This window comes from Enhydra lutris, unplaced genomic scaffold (genome assembly GCF_002288905.1).
Source record: "Enhydra lutris kenyoni isolate GAN:26980312 unplaced genomic scaffold, ASM228890v2 scaffoldscaffold10, whole genome shotgun sequence".
Taxonomy (NCBI): domain Eukaryota; kingdom Metazoa; phylum Chordata; class Mammalia; order Carnivora; family Mustelidae; genus Enhydra; species Enhydra lutris.
Genome location: NW_019154094.1, coordinates 4,476,330 through 4,494,350, shown reverse-complemented (window position 1 = coordinate 4,494,350; position 18,021 = coordinate 4,476,330). Strand labels below are relative to the sequence as shown.

The window sequence follows — 18,021 nt, the reverse complement described above, 5'->3', positions numbered from 1 at the left end:
TCTCCCTTCAACCACCTATTAAATTCTGCCTTTGCCAAGTTTCTGCCTCTGGCCTGCTTTACCTTCCCTGTTCTCCCTCTCTGTGCAGAGTCGAGGGAACGGGTGTTAATATCAGGGTAATTAATTAATCATGAACCTAACATTTGTCTAAGAGCTCATTTTTATGTAATTATGTTCCTTCATCTTGTGTCTAACTTTAGACTGAAAATGAGCATTTCATGAACACTGAAAATGACAAACGCTAGGCACTGTTCTTTTATATAGCACGCGTTTTATTCTTGAAAGTCTGGTTTTTCAAATCTAGGGCTACAGCTAAATTCTCACCTAATTTGAAAGGCTCATGTTTGATGTGCTCTTGAGGCCAATTTAGAGAATGAGTATTAATGGAAGGGAAATCGTGGTCTTTGCAGTTTTCAAGACAGCTCACATTGTCTTTCTGAACTGAAATCAGCTTGATCAGTGAGCTCCTCTTCTTGCAATTTTCTTGACCATTCTTCTCCGAGCACCCTCATTTTTATGGGAACGTGAAAGCTGTCTCCCGCTACAAACTACACAAGACTCTGACAACCATCCATAATCGGACGAGAGGCAGCAATTTGCTTAATTTCTTGGTAATTGTTCTTTGCCAGCTGACAAGGGTTTCATCACGGCCGTCTAACAATACAGACAGCTTTTCTAACTAGACAGTTGAGAACAGAAAACCCTCCATTAAACGACAGATGAGACTAATGGGTCTGAATCGCAATTTGTTCAGTCTACTTGGGCAGATGCCAGGATTTCAACTCTCCAAGCCACACCAGCTCTCCTACAATTTTCCCATTTTTCTGGAACAAAAGAACATTAATTTTATCTGCAACATTTTTTTAAAATTTCAGGATTCACAGGACAGAGTCGTCCAAAAGGTATTCTGAGACACGAGTTCTCCAGGCCTCCTAAATAACGTGAGGGCTATTTGTTAGACGTAGGCATGGATCCAGAGGAAGAGGAAATAGCAATTCATCAATTCCACGGATGCAAAACAGTGACAGCAGTGCACAAAATGAGCTGTTCTGCTGCCTGCAAGCTCCATAAGGAATGAGTAGTGGAAACCTGCCGCGGCTCCAAGCCTATCACATATGACACAGACTGAGAAATAAAACTCTAAACTTAGAAAAAAGTATAGAAAATTATTTTGAGTGTCTTTTAACCCAGTGATTCTTAAGGGAAGGGCAAGGAGCAAGGAAGCACAGATCAGAATCTCACGGGAGGTGGGGGGATTTTTAAATATGCATTCTGTCTTCTTCTGAGACGATGGCATAGATATACTATTCCCTATTCTTTTCAGTAGGTACAACTAAAAACCCCGGTCATTCTATATATAAAACCAATGTAAGAGTCTGAAAAATGAAAAAAGAGAAGGCAGAGTGGTTAAAGACCTTAGCACCTGAGGAATGAAACAGTGGTGAGTCCCATGGATTTTCTTGATGACCCGTAGGTCCTGGAATTGGCAGCTAATTAAGCCAGTAACCCAGAAATGTCAAGGTGTACAGACCAAAATTTTTCAAAAATTAAATATTAAAAAAAAAGAAAGAAAGAAAAAAGAAAAGCCTGCTTTCTCTAGCCAGAATTCCAGGGAAGGGACAGCCTAGCAAGAAAGAAAATCTAGACAACTGCTCTACTCTGGCCAGCATCACAGAAAAAAATGGCAGCCCACCCCAACCAGCAAAGACTTAGTGGAAAGCCTAGACTTATAACCTTGGGAGGCTATAGCAAGGCAACTCAAACTCTGCACCAGGGTGGTGTCAGAGGAAGTCAATGGAGAGCTAGATCTGCTACCCTTATGGGCATTAACAAGCACTCCTCCTTGGTGGTGACAGTAGAGACCACAGGGGGTATCTGGACTTCTACCCCAACCAGCAGTAATGAAGTGCCCCTCCCTCTCCCTGATAGGATAGTGTCAGAGGAGTCACGAAGTCTGTCCCTGCTCTGTGGTAACAGGGCCACCCCTCCATGGTGCTGGTGGCATCCACATGGGGGCAGTAACAATGTCCCTTTTCTCAATCAGGGCAATATCAACAGGGGCCTAGTGGGGAGCTTCTGCTCCTACCCCTGCCCAGCTGTAACAAGGAGGTCCTCCATTCCCCTGGTGTTGATTATGGCCACCTGGAGATCCTACATCTACATATAAGTACAGAGGCAGTGCCCTCTTTTACTCACTGGAGCAGTACCAGAGAATCCCTGCTAATATGTAAGGTTTAAATAAAATCCAAAGTCTTAAAAGAATTCTCCAAATGTCCATACTTCAATAAAAAATCATTAGCCACACCAACAACCAGTAAGATCTCAAACTGAGTGAGAAAAGACAATTGACATATGGCAATACCATAATGATCAGACTGTCAAAATTATCTTACAAGGATTTAAAGCAGCCATTATAAGAAATCTTCAATGGGAAATTATAAACATATTTGAAACAAATGAAAAAACAGAAAGTCTCTACAAAGAAAGAGAAGTTATAAGAAGAACCAAATATAAATTTTAGAAAACAAAATGACTGAAATAAAAAGCTTAAAGGATAGGCTCCCAGCAGAATGGAGGGAGAGAGAGGAAAGAATCAGTGAACTTGAAGACAGTACAATAGAATTTTTCTAATCTGAACAAAAGAGAGAAAACAGACTGAGACAAATGAACAGAGCCTCAAAAAGAAAAAGGGTCTCAGGGACATATGAGATGATAACAAAAGATCTAACACTGAAGTCATTAGAGTTTCATAAACAGAGAAGAAAGAGAATGGAACTGAAAAAATATTTTAGGAAATATTGGTCAAAATTTTCTCAAATTTGGGAAAACATAAACCTCTGTATTCAAGAAACTTAAACTCCAAACAAGATAAATCCAAGGAAATCCACTCCAAAACAAATCATAATCAAACATCTAAGAACTAAAGATGAAGAGGAAAACCTTGAAAGCAGCCTGACAGAAACAATGTATTAGCTACAAGGAGAAAATGCAAAAGACATCAGATTTCTCATCTGAAACCCTAGAGGCCAAAAAGAAGTGTCACATTTTTCAAGTACTTAAAGAAAATAACCATCAACCCAAAACTGGATATCCAGTGGAATTATCCTTCAAGAATGAAGCGGAAATCAAGATATTCCCAGATTAAGAAAAATCAAGAGAATTTGTCATGAACAAAACTATCCTTAAGGAATAGCTACAGGAAGTCCTCTAAATAGAAAGAAAATAATAAGAAAAGGATGATTTTTTTTTTTTAAAGTAGGCTTCATGCCCACCATGGAGCCCAATGTGGGGCTTGAACATATGTCCCTGAGATCAAGACCTGACCTGGAGTCAAGAGTCAGATGCCCATGGACTGAGCCACCCAGACGCCCCCAAAAGGGGAATCTTAAAGCATCGGGAATGAAGAAAAAACAAAGAAGCAAAAATACGGGTTTATACAGCAGACTTTCTTTCTCTTGAGTTTTCTGAATATATTATAAATGGAGAAGAGTACAGGAATGTAAAGTAAGGTTTCTACATTTCAAACTGGTAAAATGACCATACCAATGGGCTATGATACATTATATATGTCATGTTATACCTAAAGCAACAACAAAAGAAGCTATACAACATAGAAGCAAACAAAGAAGTATAGACAAATCTAAATGGAACTCTAAAAAACACTCAGGTAATTCAAGAGAGGCAGAAAAGGAAAGCAGAGAAGCAAAAAATAAAAGAAACCAAAAAATAAATTAAAACGTCAGATTTTAGCCACAACCGACCAATAATTACATTAAATATAAATGGTGTAAATATACCAATTAAAAGACAGAGTTTGGCAGAACTGATCTTAAAAAACGAACCGGGGGCACCTGGGTGGCTCAGTTCATGATCCCAGGGTCCTGGGATCGAACCCTGTATCGGCCTCCCTGCTCTGCAAGAAGCCCGCTTCACTCTCTCCTGCTCCCCCTGGTTCTGTTCCTGCTCTCACTGTGTTTCTCTCTGTTAAATAAATAAAATCTTTAAAAAAATTAAAAAAATGAAAAATGAGCCAACTGTATTCTGTTTAAGAAAAACTCCCTTCAAATATAATGATATAAGTAGGTTGAAAGTAAAAGGATTAAAAAAGATATACCATGTAAAAATTAATTAAAAGAAAGGGGAAAAGGCTTTATTAATGTAATGTAAGACAAAGCAGACTAATAAAAGTGGCTATATTATTAGTATATTTCATGTACTTGAAAGTAGAATGTCATAAAGTAGAATTCAGAGCAAAGAAAATTATCAGTGACAGACAAGGACCTCACATAATGATAGAAAGGTAAATCACCAAGATGACACTGCAATCCTAAATGTATATACACAAAACAGCAGAACTGTAAAATATGTGAAGCAAGTAAGAGGAGAATGGAAAAATCCAAAGTTATAGCTGAAGACTTCAATACCTCCCTCAGAATGAATGACAGAACTAGACAGGAGTTAGAATTCAACATCACCCAACAGAACCTAATTGACATTTACAGAACACTCTACCCCCCAACAGCCAAATCCACAATATTCTCAAAACAGATGCCAAGACAGATCTTATTCTGGGCTGTAAAACAAATCTCAAGAATTGAAATCTGTGATGTAATAAGAAATAAATTTGTATAACATTTCTGTCCCCGTTCTTGGCACAAGGCTCCAAAAATCCTTAGAATTTCCTGACAGGAGGGTTTGTTTGTTTTTTCCATTCAAAAGGACCCCTTTTCTGAGCATACCTCAGGTGACTTAGGGTAGGGCCCCAGACTGGCTCAGGATAGGGATGGTCACCAGAAAGACAAATATAAGACGAAGACTTTCAGCCACACCTGCCAACTTCTGGGAAGGAAGAGAAGGGGTAGGGGGAGATGGAGATTAAGCTCCATAAAAACTCTTGAACATCAGGATTTCATGAGCTTCTGGGATGATAAGTCAGCCAGAAGAGTGGCCCATTCCAGTTCCACCAAGACAGGAGCTCCTACGGTTGGGACCCTTCTGCACCTCACACTGGTAGAATTCAGCAGTGAAGCCATCCAGTCCAGGGCTTTCTCTGTTTGAAGATTTCTGATAACTGATTCAACCTCCTTCAGAGTCATAGGTCTATTCAGATCTCCCATCTCTTTGCGATTCAGTTTTGGCAGGTTTTGTTTCTGGCAATTTACCCATTTCATCTACATTATCCTATTTTAGTAATTGGAGTCTTTTTCTTTCTTAGTCAGTTCCAGGTAAAGGTTTGTCAATTTTGCTGATCTTTCTGAAGACCCAACTTTTGGTTTTGTTGGTTTTCTCTGCTGTTTTTCTATTCTCCATTTCACCAATCTCTGCTCTAATCTTTATTATTTCCCTCTTTGTGCTAGCTTTGGATTTAGGTTGTTCTCCCTTTTCTAGTTCCTTAAGTTGTAGAGTTAGGCTGTTGAATCTTTCTTGTGCTTTGATGTCAGTGCATGTAGTTATACAAGTCCCCCGTAGTGCTGCTTTTGCTGCATCCCAGAAGTACTGGTTTGTTGTGCTTCCTTGTTCATTTGTCTCAAAGTACTTTCTAATGTCCCTGTGATTTCTTTGAGACACTGGTTGTTTAAGAACGTGTTGTTCAACTTCCTCTTCAGCCCACTGTGATCAGAGAAAATACTTTGTATGATATCTATCTTTTAAAATCTACTAAGACTTGGGGCACCTGGGTGGCTCAGTGGGTTAAAGCCTCTGCCTTCGGCTCAGGTCATGATCCCAGGGTCCTGGGATTGGGCCCCGCATCGGGCTCTCTGCTCGGCGGGGAGCCTGCTTCCTCCTCTCTCTCTGCCTGCCTCTCTGCCGGCTTGTGATCTATCTCTGTCAAATAAATTAAAAAAAAAAAAATCTTTAAAAAAAAAATAAATAAAATCTACTAAGACTTAATTTACGAGTATCCTATGGTATCGGGATGTGGTCTGTAGAATATCCACTCCCTAATCCCTTGAACACATGAACACATTAGTTTAGTAGCTAAAAGAATTTTGCAGATTTAGTTAAAATGGAGATTATCCTACATTATGCAGGTGAGCCCAGTGTCATCAATCACACAGGCTGGTAAGGGCAGAGACCTTTCTTTGGCTGGAGTCAGAGAGACACAGCAAAAGGGGGACGTCAGAGGGGTTGGAAGCATGAGAGGGACCCAGCCACTGTTGCTGGAGAAGCCACATGGAGGGCACAGGAGGAGTGCAGGCAGCCTCAAAGCAGGAAACAATGGTCCCCGGCTGCTAGCCAGGAAAGACATGAATACCGGGTCCTACAACCCCAAGGAACTGAACTCAGCCAACACTCCAAACAAGGTACGAAGCAGATTCCTTCTCAACATGCAGCAAGGAGCACGGCTCTGCCGACACTGTGATGCTGGCCTCATAAGACCCCGAACGGAGGACCCCGGGAGGCCCACCAAAATTTCTGCCTTCCTAAAACTGTGAGATAATAAGTCTGGGTTGTTTAAAGATGCTAAGTTTGTGGTAATTTTTATGGGAGCAATGGAAAACTAATTCGGGGGATGTGTCTAGGATAAAAATAGCTATGAAAGACATTCTTGCAACAACCAGAAAACTCGCATATGGATTGCACATAAGATAATATATGGAATTACCATTAATTTTTTTTAGTTGTCAAGTGGTATTGTGGTCATGTAGGAGCACGTCTCAAGTCTTCAGACAGGTATAACCGAAGTACTTAGGTGCAAAGTGTCACCATGTCTGCAAGTTATATGGCAAAATGCAGTGATTGTTGAATCCGAGCGAAGGCAAATGAATGTTCAGAAACATTTTATAAATCATTGGAGAAAAACAAATGTCGAGTTAAAGAAGCTAGACACAAAAGAACAGATACTAGGGTATGGCTCAGTCAGAAGAGTATGGACTCTTGATCTTGGGGTCATGAGTTCAAGCCACATGCTGGGCATAGAGAGTATTACTTAAACACACACACATATACACACACACACATATTATGCGAGTCCAATTATGTAACTGTTTAAAAACCACATATAGGTGGTAAAACTATATTGCCAACAAGGCAGTGATGATCACCGATGTCAGAACACTGGTTACTTGTCATGGGGAGAAACAAAGTTGTAAACAGAAAAGGCCACACAGAGAGCACTTCTGGGTGTTGGTGAAGTTATATTTTGTAACCGAGGTGGTGGCTGTATAAACTAGAGTGTTTTATGCTCTTGTCTACATGTGTGTAATATCTCACAACTTAAGTTATAAAAATAATTTGTGTATCTGCAAAAACACTGGAAGCTTTTTCAAAATTTGTTTTTATTATTCAGTTAGGCTCTACCTTACGCCAGAAATAACTGAGGGTAGGCCTGTACCTTGATTCCTACCTAATACGATTTGGGAGCACAATCATTCCTAAGATCCTTTTTTTTTCTGAAGAGAAAAACAAAATCACAGATCGACTGCATAAGAAGGCTCCGAGAGTGGGGCCCAGAAACCTGTGCTTTAACAAGCTCTCTTGGTGACTCTGAGGCTCACAAAGTTTAAGAACCGCCGGTAAAAGTACACATATAAATAATCCTTGTTATTTTCATGGAGTAACAACTTCATCCACAAGATCTAGATATTGCCTCCCAGGACGCTTCAAGTCCATTGTCCCCATACAACTACAAGCACCCAAGCTATACCCCACCTGAGGCCCCAGTGATATATAAGACAGACCTGGAGACCTGACAGAACTGTGGAGAGAAGGGTTTTGTACTCTTATTTTCTAAGACATTTAAAGAGTGAACTAAGAGTTATCTCTTCAATAACCATATGGAACATTCCCTCAGAGAGAAGCTGAGGTTCAGAGGGGCAACAGATGATGCCCACCCCATGTGACTGGCAAGACCTATCACCAAAATCTAGGCCTTTAGGGAGGAGCAGGTAATTCCACTGCCATTAGCCAGAGTGTGCATCCTTGACAGGGCTGGCCGGACTGGGCTCATGACCACCCGTGGGGGAGGACTTTGGATAAAACTGACTACCTCCTTGAATAGCCAAATCCAGAGGGGCCCAGGAGTCCTCCTTCTTCAGTTATGGCTGAAGAATCCAAGAATGCTATTCTGGCTGAAGCCATGAACTTGGACATGTAACTCTTGGACTGGCACAGCTCTGCACGAGGTCAGAGGAACGTGTGCTCTGCCTTCATGACGAAACGTGGTTCCTAACCTCCAGATGACTGTAGTCCTGAGCACTAACCGTAGTGCACTGCCACCAACTCCCTGGGAGCAGGAAAGCACTGAAGGATGGGCTGCTGATTCACTTCAGCTACGACAAACATGATGCCCCCTTCCCTCCCGCCCAGAGGGAAACCTCTGGAAAAAGGTTAATTTTCTGCCTCTGCCAGACAAACTGCTTCACCTCTGTAAGGACTTGACAGAAGATTCGGAGAGTCACTTTGAGTGCCTGTTACACGTTGTCAAGGCAACCGCGGCTCCCAGCTCTCACCACAGGGAATCTTCCCAACCATGTGTTCAGGCCCTTGCTTGCCCCCAAGTTCCTTTTGTTTTAAAATCGTATAATTCTTCTAAAATAAAAAACACTTAAAAAAATATCTTTCTATGCTCTCTGAGCCCTCATTATTTCCTGGAGTTTAATCGTTCCTATCAGATGTCCAGTCCTCTATGTAAACAAAATGCCAAGGTTAAGGGCCTTTGAAGCAAACATAATTTTCACTTTGTAAGCATAAAGATCAGGCTGCAGGTATGGTCCAAAGAGCTTGTGTGTTCTGCACGAAAAGAGGGTGATAACAACACAAGGTGGGGGGCAGGGAGAAAGGGCCAAACAAAGGCCAGCAGGGATGCAGGTGGATGAATGCTGGTGTCTGGGGAGAAAGAGATATTTACAAGACCATCAGCGCAATCTCATTTTTTGAGTGTAAACTGGAATTTTCCCGTCATAAAAACGACCAAAAACACAGAAAGAAAGAGAGGGGAGAGAAAGAAAAGAGGGGGTTGCACTGGAAAGGAAAGCGAGTCAAGGGAAGGGGTGAGAGCGAACAAGGGAACAGAAAGAGGATGCTGAAAGGGAAGAGAGAGAGAGAGACCTGGACACGTGGAGATGCCATGGACACCCCAGCGGCCCTCCGACTTCACACAGGCTGTGCAGCACTGCCGGATAAAACCTGGAAAAGCTCAAAGGCCCCGCAAGCCTATCCTGGTAAAAATTCTGATAGAGCGCAATTCGGATGTGCCTCCATCCTGGCTCCCTGATAGCCTTTCCTCAGCCCGCGCAGGCCGCCTTCGGGAAGCTGGAGAAGCATGTTGGCGTTTGCTTCAACGGGTGACTGTCCCGGGGGCAGTAATTCCGGAGTTTGCCTGGCCCCGCCAGGGCTGAAGGGCAAAGCTGTCAGTCCTTATCACTGGGCACCAACATGTACAGAAGCCAAGGAGAGGGGCTAAAAATCGAATAAAAAGGAGTGTAAATAAAAACTCCTAAGATCACCACAATCAAGAAACTCTGCGAGACTGAACTCGTGATTGCTCCAGTATGCGAGAGTAAGAAAAATTAATCCAGACACCATTTATGCCAAGTCCTGGAATATGTTTCCGTTTTGTCTTGTGTTGCTTTTGTGGCACGTTGGAGTATGAGTGTCTTTGGGAATCGCTCAGCAAGAGCCATAAACAAGTAACAAAGCCCTCCTTTAGTGATTCTGCCACATTCCTTTGAATCCCCTCTGGTTTGAACCTTTTTTTTTTCCTTCTTATACTTGTCTGAGTTTGAAGGCAACTCTGAGGGACTGCTCCCACAACAATTACCCGGATGATGCCTGATAAAAATCAGGCCCCAGAGCTGACTTCAACCAAGATGCACGGCCAAGACCTGCTCTAGAACCAGTGCAGAGCCCTAGTGAGAAGGCAGAGTGCAAAGTCTGAGTCACGCCCGCCTCGATGGGCCACACGGAACAACTGAAGAGCTAACTCTGTCATTTGTTTTTTGGTCTTGTTTTTTAAAGATTTTATTTATTGGTCAGAGAGAAAGAGAGAGCACAAGCAGGGGGAGTGGCAGATAGAGGGAGAAGCAGGGAGCCTGATGTGGGGCTCGATCCCAGGACCCTGGGATCATGACCCGAGCTGAAGGCAGATGCTTCACCGACCGAGCCACGCAGGCGTCCCAAAAGCTAACTCTGTCATCTGTCACAAGGAACTCATGGAGCCGTCTCCTAGAACCAGTGGGTGACCTCTGAGGCCATCACCTGAGCCCACGAGAGAAGAACGCAGCCACCACTGTCTCTGTAGGAAGGCTGCCAACTCTTCCAGGGAGTAAGTGCTCTACAAAGAAGCACGTCCCTGTCTCTCACTGCACAGTCTGGAATCTATTTCCTCTTTATTCTTCCCTTAGTAGATGCTCAGCCATTCAAATTCAGCTTTCGGCTTCTTGCTTTCCTTCTTCTCGAGATGACACCAGATGTTTCAGAAATAACATCTGAAAAAGTGGAAGCCGGTGCAATGCTAACGGCTACATTTGACTCTCTTCTGGCTCACCAGACACGCCTGAACTCCAGAAATGTATACATTTCTTTTTTTAAAAAAAATCCTGAGAATTAAGCCTCTTATGTAAGAATGATAAGAATGTAGCTGGAGAGCTGGACCATTCTACCGGGAGTCCCACCTGGAGAGAGGTGGGGAGAATGAGACCTGACCCGGGTTTTATTTATTTATTTTATTTATTTATTTTTTCCAAGATTTTTTATTTATTTGACAGAGAGATCACAAGTAGGCAGAGAGGTAGGCAGATAGAAATGGGGAAGCAGGCTCCCTGCTGAGCGGAGAACTCAATGTGGGGCTCGATCCCAGGACCCTGAGATCATGACCTGAGCTGAAGGCAAAGGCTTAACCCTCTGAGCCACCCAGGCACCCCCCGACCCGGGTTTTAAAGGGGGCTTTCTCCATCTGGGGGAGGAAGACAGCATTTCTGAGCTATCTTAACTTTAAAATATTCTGTTAATTATCAGTGCTTATGAGACTTTGGGAAGGTCACTTGCAAAGGGCACAGATTTGCCTCGTCAATTAAATAACCTATTTTTTTTTTAAAGATTTTATTTATTTATTTGACAGAGAGAAATCACAAGTAGGCAGAGAGGCAGGCAGAGAGAGAGGAGGAAGCAGGCTCCCCGCTGAGCAGAAAGCCCGACGTGGGGCTTGAACCCAGGACCTGGGATCATGACCTGAGCCGAAGGCAGCGGCTTAACCCACTGAGCCACCCAGGCGCCCCCCGACCCGGGTTTTAAAGGGGGCTTTCTCCATCTGGGGGAGGAAGACAGCATTTCTGAGCTATCTTAACTTTAAAATATTCTGTTAATTATCAGTGCTTATGAGACTTTGGGAAGGTCACTTGCAAAGGGCACAGATTTGCCTCGTCAATTAAATAACCTATTTTTAAAAAAGCTTTTATTTATTTGACAGAGAGGGATCACAAGTAGGCAGAGAGGCACGCAGAGAAAGTGGGGGTGGGGAGCAGGCCCCCTGCTGAGCAGAGAGCCCGATGCGGGGCTCGATCCCAGGACCCTGAGATCATGACCTGAGCCAAAGACAGAAGCTTTCTTTAACCCACTGAGCCACCCAGGCGCCCCCTACTGTTTTATTTCCTGACTTCGCTGGTCCATATGACCAACAGAGTGTAACATTGAATCAAAAAGCACTGGCGTGTGGAGCGCCTGGGTGGCTCAGGCAGTTAAGTGTCTTGCATTCCTCTGGCTCTGGTCGTGATCTCAGGGTCCTGGGATTGAATCCTGCGTTGGGCACCCTCCTCAGCAGGGAGCTTGCTTCTCCCCCTGCTCCGTCTCTCTCTCACTCTCTCTTTCAAATGAATAAATAAAATCTTAAAAAAAAAAAAAGATGAACAGAATATAAAGATGGGGGACATAGGGACTCCACCAGTACTGAAAACAATACACGGTGCCCCAGACGTGTCAGCAATGCCAAATAATTTTGGCAGATGGAACCAAATTGAAGAAAAATATCGTAAGCCCACTGCACCCCCTACCCTTAAGAACAGACTGAGTCCTCGAGAAGCATGGCTCTACTACCTCTTACTTGAAAAGGCAAAGTCCTGAGGGGACAGCGGGCCATGGGGCAAATAGAAAGCCCACAAAGACCCCTCTGGGTCAGTCAGGGTCAGGGGTATCTGTGATGTCACACCTCATCCCTGGGTAAAGATCAGATCTCAGGGAAAGATGCACGAGGAGCAGTGGATTCCCCAAACCCAGAAAGGAATCAGTGATACAGAGACTACAAAGGAGCTTCCCTTCTCCTCCCCTCCCCTCAGGCGGCTGGATCTCTAACTTGACATATTAGTCCACGTCACTGAGCAAACATGGGAGAAAATCCACATGGTGTCTAAGAAGAGATTCTGAAACAAACAAGGACAACATGACATTCTTACTTGTAAGAAAGACTCAGCACGGGAAGCAAGCATAACTTTTCAAGAGCATCTCCTTACAGCCTCAATGTTTCTGAACATACATGGTCTGTGAAGATGTGAGATAAGATGGTGAAAGAAGAAGAAGAAAATAAAGAAGAGGACTGACAAAGAAACTGGGAATTGAATGAGATAAGGAAAAAAATGCGACTAAATCTAAAAATACAAGAGCAAAATGAGTATCTGCATTTGAAGTCATACAAAGCAGCACCGATTCAATAGAAACCGGACCAGTGATGTGGAAAGCAAACAGGAGAAGTTCTCCCAAAAGGCAGAGAAGAACAAAGGGACCAAGGTCATGAGGGAGACAGACAAACAAAGGAAGACAGTGAGTGGAGTGCGCGTTCTGACAGTCGGGGTTCTTGGGAACCAGAGCCCATAAAACTGCCACAGGGAAGAACCCACAACTGCAGATCGAAAGGGGTCACTCAGCACCCAAAACTCGGGTGGAAGGACTAAACTGGGATACACTCTGATGAAAACTTGAAACGGCAGGGGCAGAGACGGGAAGGAACCAACAAGCATTAAATGGGGGTAGAAAGATTACTGCAGGTACAATTGGACCAAATGGACCATCTGGGCTGGTCTCAGGTTCCCCACCAAAGGCTGGCAGGTCAGAGGCTGTTACATAAATTCCACATGGGATTAAACCGTACAGAATGAAGACTACTGCACATAGCCCAGTGACTGTGTGTAAAACTGGTGAAATCTAAATGAGGTTCGTACTTCGTTAATAGCTTCATGCCAGTGTCAATTTCCTGGTTTTGTTATTTTATTATATTATAATTCTATCCAATGCTCTCATTGGGGGAAGCTGGATGAAGGGTACCTAGGATCTCTCTCTGTACTACTTGGCAATTTCCGGTAAGACTAGAATTATTTTAAAAGAAAAAAAAAAGATAGTAGGTTGAGCATCCAGGTCCACTACAGAAATCTGAAAGAAAAAAGAATTCCATTCCCCAGTAAACTCCTGTTCACAGATGAAAGCAAAGGAGGATAGTTATTCTTTGTTATGAAGACAATGTATGATGCCAGAAAAAGCAAGAGTCGAAAAAAAAACTTTCACAAATCCAGAATTTTTAAATGGGTGGACATGCTCTAAAAAGGTCTACTGATGAACACTAAAACCAGCAAAGGAACCTTCAATGTGAATAATTGTTATGGATGTGATTTTAAGACTAGCAGCAGATACCAAACACAGTGTTTAGGAAATAACACACAATCAGAAAATGTATAATATAAAGAATAAATTGGGCCTAAAAACTCCTATCCGGGGCACCTGGATGGCTCAGTGGGTTAAGCATCCAACTCTTGGTTTCGGCTTAGGTCATGATCTCAGGGTGATGAGATCCAGTCCCAAGTCAGGCTCTGGGCTCAACACAGAGTTGGCTTGAGATTCTCTTTCTCTCTCCCTCTGCCCCTCCCCTCTGGCTCATGCTTGCTGGCTCTTTCTATCACTCAAATAAATAAAATCTAAAAAGAAAAAAAGAAAAAGAGAAAGAAAAGAACAGAACAGAACAAACACTCCTTACCTGTGTGGGCCAAAGACATGATTGGATCATCCATACAGACACACCCCAAATTCAAACATCCACGAAACATGTGGGGCGGGGGACCTCCCTATCATGGCCAGTGAAAGAAATACACACGAAAACATCTCTGTAATCACTTGAGAGTATAAATTTGTATGGTCTTCAAACCTTCAAATACCACCAGCCAAATGACACCTTTAAGTTTCCTTTAAGGACTTAGATAAGCCTTAAACTTGTTCATGGCTTTTCTGAGAGCTCACATTAAAGAAATAATAAAAAATGGTTGGGGGCTCCTGGGTGGCTCAGTTGGTTAAGCAACTGCCTTCTGCTCGGGTCATGATCCTGGAGTCTGGGATCGAGTCCCACATGAGGCTCTCTGATCGCCAGGGAGTCTGTTTCTCCCACTGTCCTCTCTCCTCTCATGCTCTCTCTCTCATTCTCTCTCTCTCTCTCAAATAAATAAATAAAATCTTTTAAATAAAAAAAAAAATGGTTGTATCAAGATTTCTGCTCCAAGAGGGGAGGATGAACAGAGCAAATTGGTCAGTGAATTAGCCAAGCCCTGCTTGCTTGAGTGACCAGCAATAAAATGATGTCAATAAAAGTATCTTCATTTTAGAAACTACTAGGGACCCAAAGAGATAATTATGGGTGTCTGGCCCACAGTAAGTGCTCAGTAACCATTAGACAGTGGTAGCGGAGAAGACTTATTTATCTACAGGACTGCATGACAGGTTCAAAACCTCTTATCTGAGATGCAGTCAATTGTGCCTCAGAATGAAGACCTTTTTCGATAATCTGGTAATCAGTTATATTACTATTCCTACAGGAAAATATACAGGTATTCATTCTAAAATGAGATAAATACCAGTTCAGGTCAGATTTTGCAGTCAAATGAGTTAAAAAAAAAATTCAGCTTTTAGAGCTTTCTGGACTTCAGATTTGCACAGAAGGGACTGAGAACCCATATTTATAATAGAGAAACATTAAAATGTATCTAAATGTATGATAATAAGGGGTAAACTTACAAGTTATAATATAGTCGTAAGACAGAAACTATACCGCTCTGGAAAGTCATTTTTTCAAAGAATATTTAATAAAATGGGAAAATGTTTATGAGTAGTGAGTAAAAAACAAAGGCAAAATAAAAACAGGCATCATGAATTCAACTTTGCAAAAGTAAATTACATAGAAGTTTATAATTCCAGAATAAAAGACCCAAGGAACCATATCAGGATGTTAAACTAGCCTCACTGACCCATGTTTTTCTTTAGACTTTTCTGTATTTTCTGATCTTCTACGATAATCAGGAAAAGAATCTGCTAATATTGGGAACCACTTAATGGCTGATGTTCTTGTGCCGGACTAGAGGGTTAACGAGTCCATTTCTGCCCTCAAGGAATCTAGACTGTCCTCTCTGGAGAGCTCTGGGCAGCACTCAGTTGTCTCTGCATCGGACTGCACTTCATTAGCAATTTCTGGCACCTCAGGACAATGGGACCGGGCCTCCAGGACTTTTTGCCACCTCCACCAAATGAAACACTGATAACCTTGCAAGTCAGGTCAGTGGTAAAAATGCCACCGGTGGTGTAACAAGAACTTGATTCAGCTCATGACCTTACCTAAAGAAGCTACCAGAAAAAAAGAAAAAGGACCGTTCAAATGTGTTTGCTTTCTTTTGCTACACTCATTAAATCTCAATTACTTAAGAAATTGCTGGAGGAGGAGGAAAAGATCGTATTTGGGTTTGTTCCAGGTGCTTCTCCTGAGGAAGAGGATGTGAACTTGACCTTGACAGGTTCAGCAATGAAATCTTTAATCATTTTGTGGAGTATATGGGTGCTAAGAAGGATCGTGACGCTGGAGGGTCCAGTGAAGGGACAGGCAGGAATCCCTTCTACCAAACAGGACATCAGTGTCTAAGGGGGTGGGACTTTGGCCAGAGCATTGAAGGGCTGAGTTTCCAGTTTCTTGAATGTTCCTAACACCCAGGTGATCTTCATGAAGTCCTCCCATACCTGGAATTCTCCACCCACTTGATACAGAATTCAAAAGCATTTTACACCAAAATGCTATTTGTGACACAAGCATTATGGGGCTGTTACGAGACTCAATTTTGAACTTGGAACAAAGGTAAATAAATGGGTCAGTCAACTTAACACCTAGCCACCCAAAAAAACCAGATGGGCTGAGAGTTAATCAAGTTTATAGAGATTCCAATAGTCTTTTTAAAATATTGCAGAGAAGGGGCACTTGAGTGGCTCAGTCGTTAAGCGTCTGCCTTCGGCTCAGGTCATGATCCCAGCGTCCTGAGATCAAGCCCCGCATTGAGCTCCCTGCTTAGTGGGAAGCCTGCTTCTCCCTCTTCCACTCCCCCTGCTTGTGTTCCCTCTCTCGCCATCTGTCTCACTCTAATAAATAAATAAAATCTTAAAAATAAACAAATCAAATAAAATATTGCAGAGGAGAGGAGAAATCCATGTGTAAAGATTCTGACACACATAAATTCTAGTCAACTGTAGAGTTAAATAAGAAGCTAACTCTCTTAGCTTAATCCCACAGAAAATTACTTGTCTGAAGGCAGATTGTCCTCTGGGAATACTTTTCCATTTGTGGAGCACTAATCCTTCCCTCCCTCCAGTCCCTTCTCCCAACCCAAAGAGAAGAAACATGGAAGAGGCATAGTCTTCTGTGCACGTGGGACCTTCATAAAGACGAAACCCTTCCAGGAGAAATGGCTGACTTACCCTGTCCCAGCTGAAACACAGGCCCAGTCGATCAAGCTGCTTCCTCATGTGTTCAATATTACTGTGAGACAGAGGGAAGACAGTTTTAGTTTTCAAGGGGAGAAAGCCACAGACGAACCATACTTGAGAATGTGAAGGGAAACTACAAAAGTCTAGATTATTCAAGAGGGCTGCCCATGGTGCCTTGCCCGGGCCAAAAAGAAAAAAAAATTAATAAATAAAAATAAATCACTAAGAATCGATGAAAATATCAACATATTAGAATTAGAGGACATCTATTCTTCGGATTCATATAGAATCTACTAGAAACCACAATGGTCTTTGGTCCTGGGGACTGGCCCTTCCTCTGTCCATGAAGGGAAACCCCTTTGGTATGGGCACCCCCAGCCCGTCCATATGTCTGTATTCTGCACAAATTTAAGCCAAGCATTTTTTTTTTTTTAAAGATTTTATTTATTTGACAGATAGAGATCATAAGCAGGCAGAGAGAGAGGGGGAAGCAGGCTCCCTGCTGAGCAGAGAGCCCGATGCGGGGCTTGATCCCAGGACCCTGGGATCATGAGTGGAGCCAAAGGCAGAGGCTTTAACCCACTGAGCCACCCAGGCGCCCCTTAAGCCAAGCATTTATAAATTTAAAATCGACTGAAGAGAAAAACCCTAATCTGCAAATTGTGGGAATCCAAAAGAAACCTGCTCTCGTGCTTATCAAACAAAACCTAAAATCTAAAACTGTCCAATAATTGGAATGGGGGAGAAAAGCGAATGAATCAACTTTAACATAATATGAAATAAGGTAATACATCATTTTCTTTTCTTTCCCCTGGATGATCTCCGCTTAGCCAAAACAGCTTATTTTATGCCAGGCTTTGTGCTAGACATTTTGCGGAAGAGCGCTTGCTATGGACAATGTTTGTGTCCCCGCAGAGCCTGTATGTTGAAACCTAACCTCCAAGGTGATGGTATTTAGAGGTGAGGGCTTTGGAACGGGATGAGGTCATGTGTGGGAAGCCCTCTTGAATGGGAGCATTGCCTTTATGAAAGAGACCCCACAGAGTTTCCTTGCCCCTTCTGCCATGTTGGGGACACAGAGAGAAGACGGCCATCTGTGAACCAGGAAGCGGGGTGGGGGGGTCCTCGCCAGACATCAGATCTGCAGGTGCCCTGGTCTTGGACTTCCCAGCTTCTAGAACTATGAGAAAGGAGTATCTATGGCTTATAAGCCAACCCAGACTATGGAATTTTTGTTTACAGCAGCCAGTGAAGATGGTGCTTAATCTTTACCCATTCAGATGAGGTAGGAACGAGGACTATCCCTCT

General features: G+C 42.9%; 1 protein-coding gene across 4 annotated transcripts in view; it reads right to left on the bottom strand.

Moving 5' to 3' along the window:
* Positions 1-18,021, bottom strand: part of LOC111144194 (leucyl-tRNA synthetase 2, mitochondrial) — a 149,922-nt gene that overhangs the window by 109,146 nt on the left and 22,755 nt on the right. For all 4 annotated transcript variants that reach the window (XR_002640368.1, XM_022498400.1, XM_022498402.1 and 1 more), the window contains exon 5: positions 16,705-16,765. Coding sequence is in view for 3 of the 4 variants with exons in the window: in XM_022498400.1 (XP_022354108.1) it covers positions 16,705-16,765 (61 nt within the window). In the remaining variant the exon portion in view is untranslated. The remainder of the gene's footprint in view (positions 1-16,704; positions 16,766-18,021) is intronic.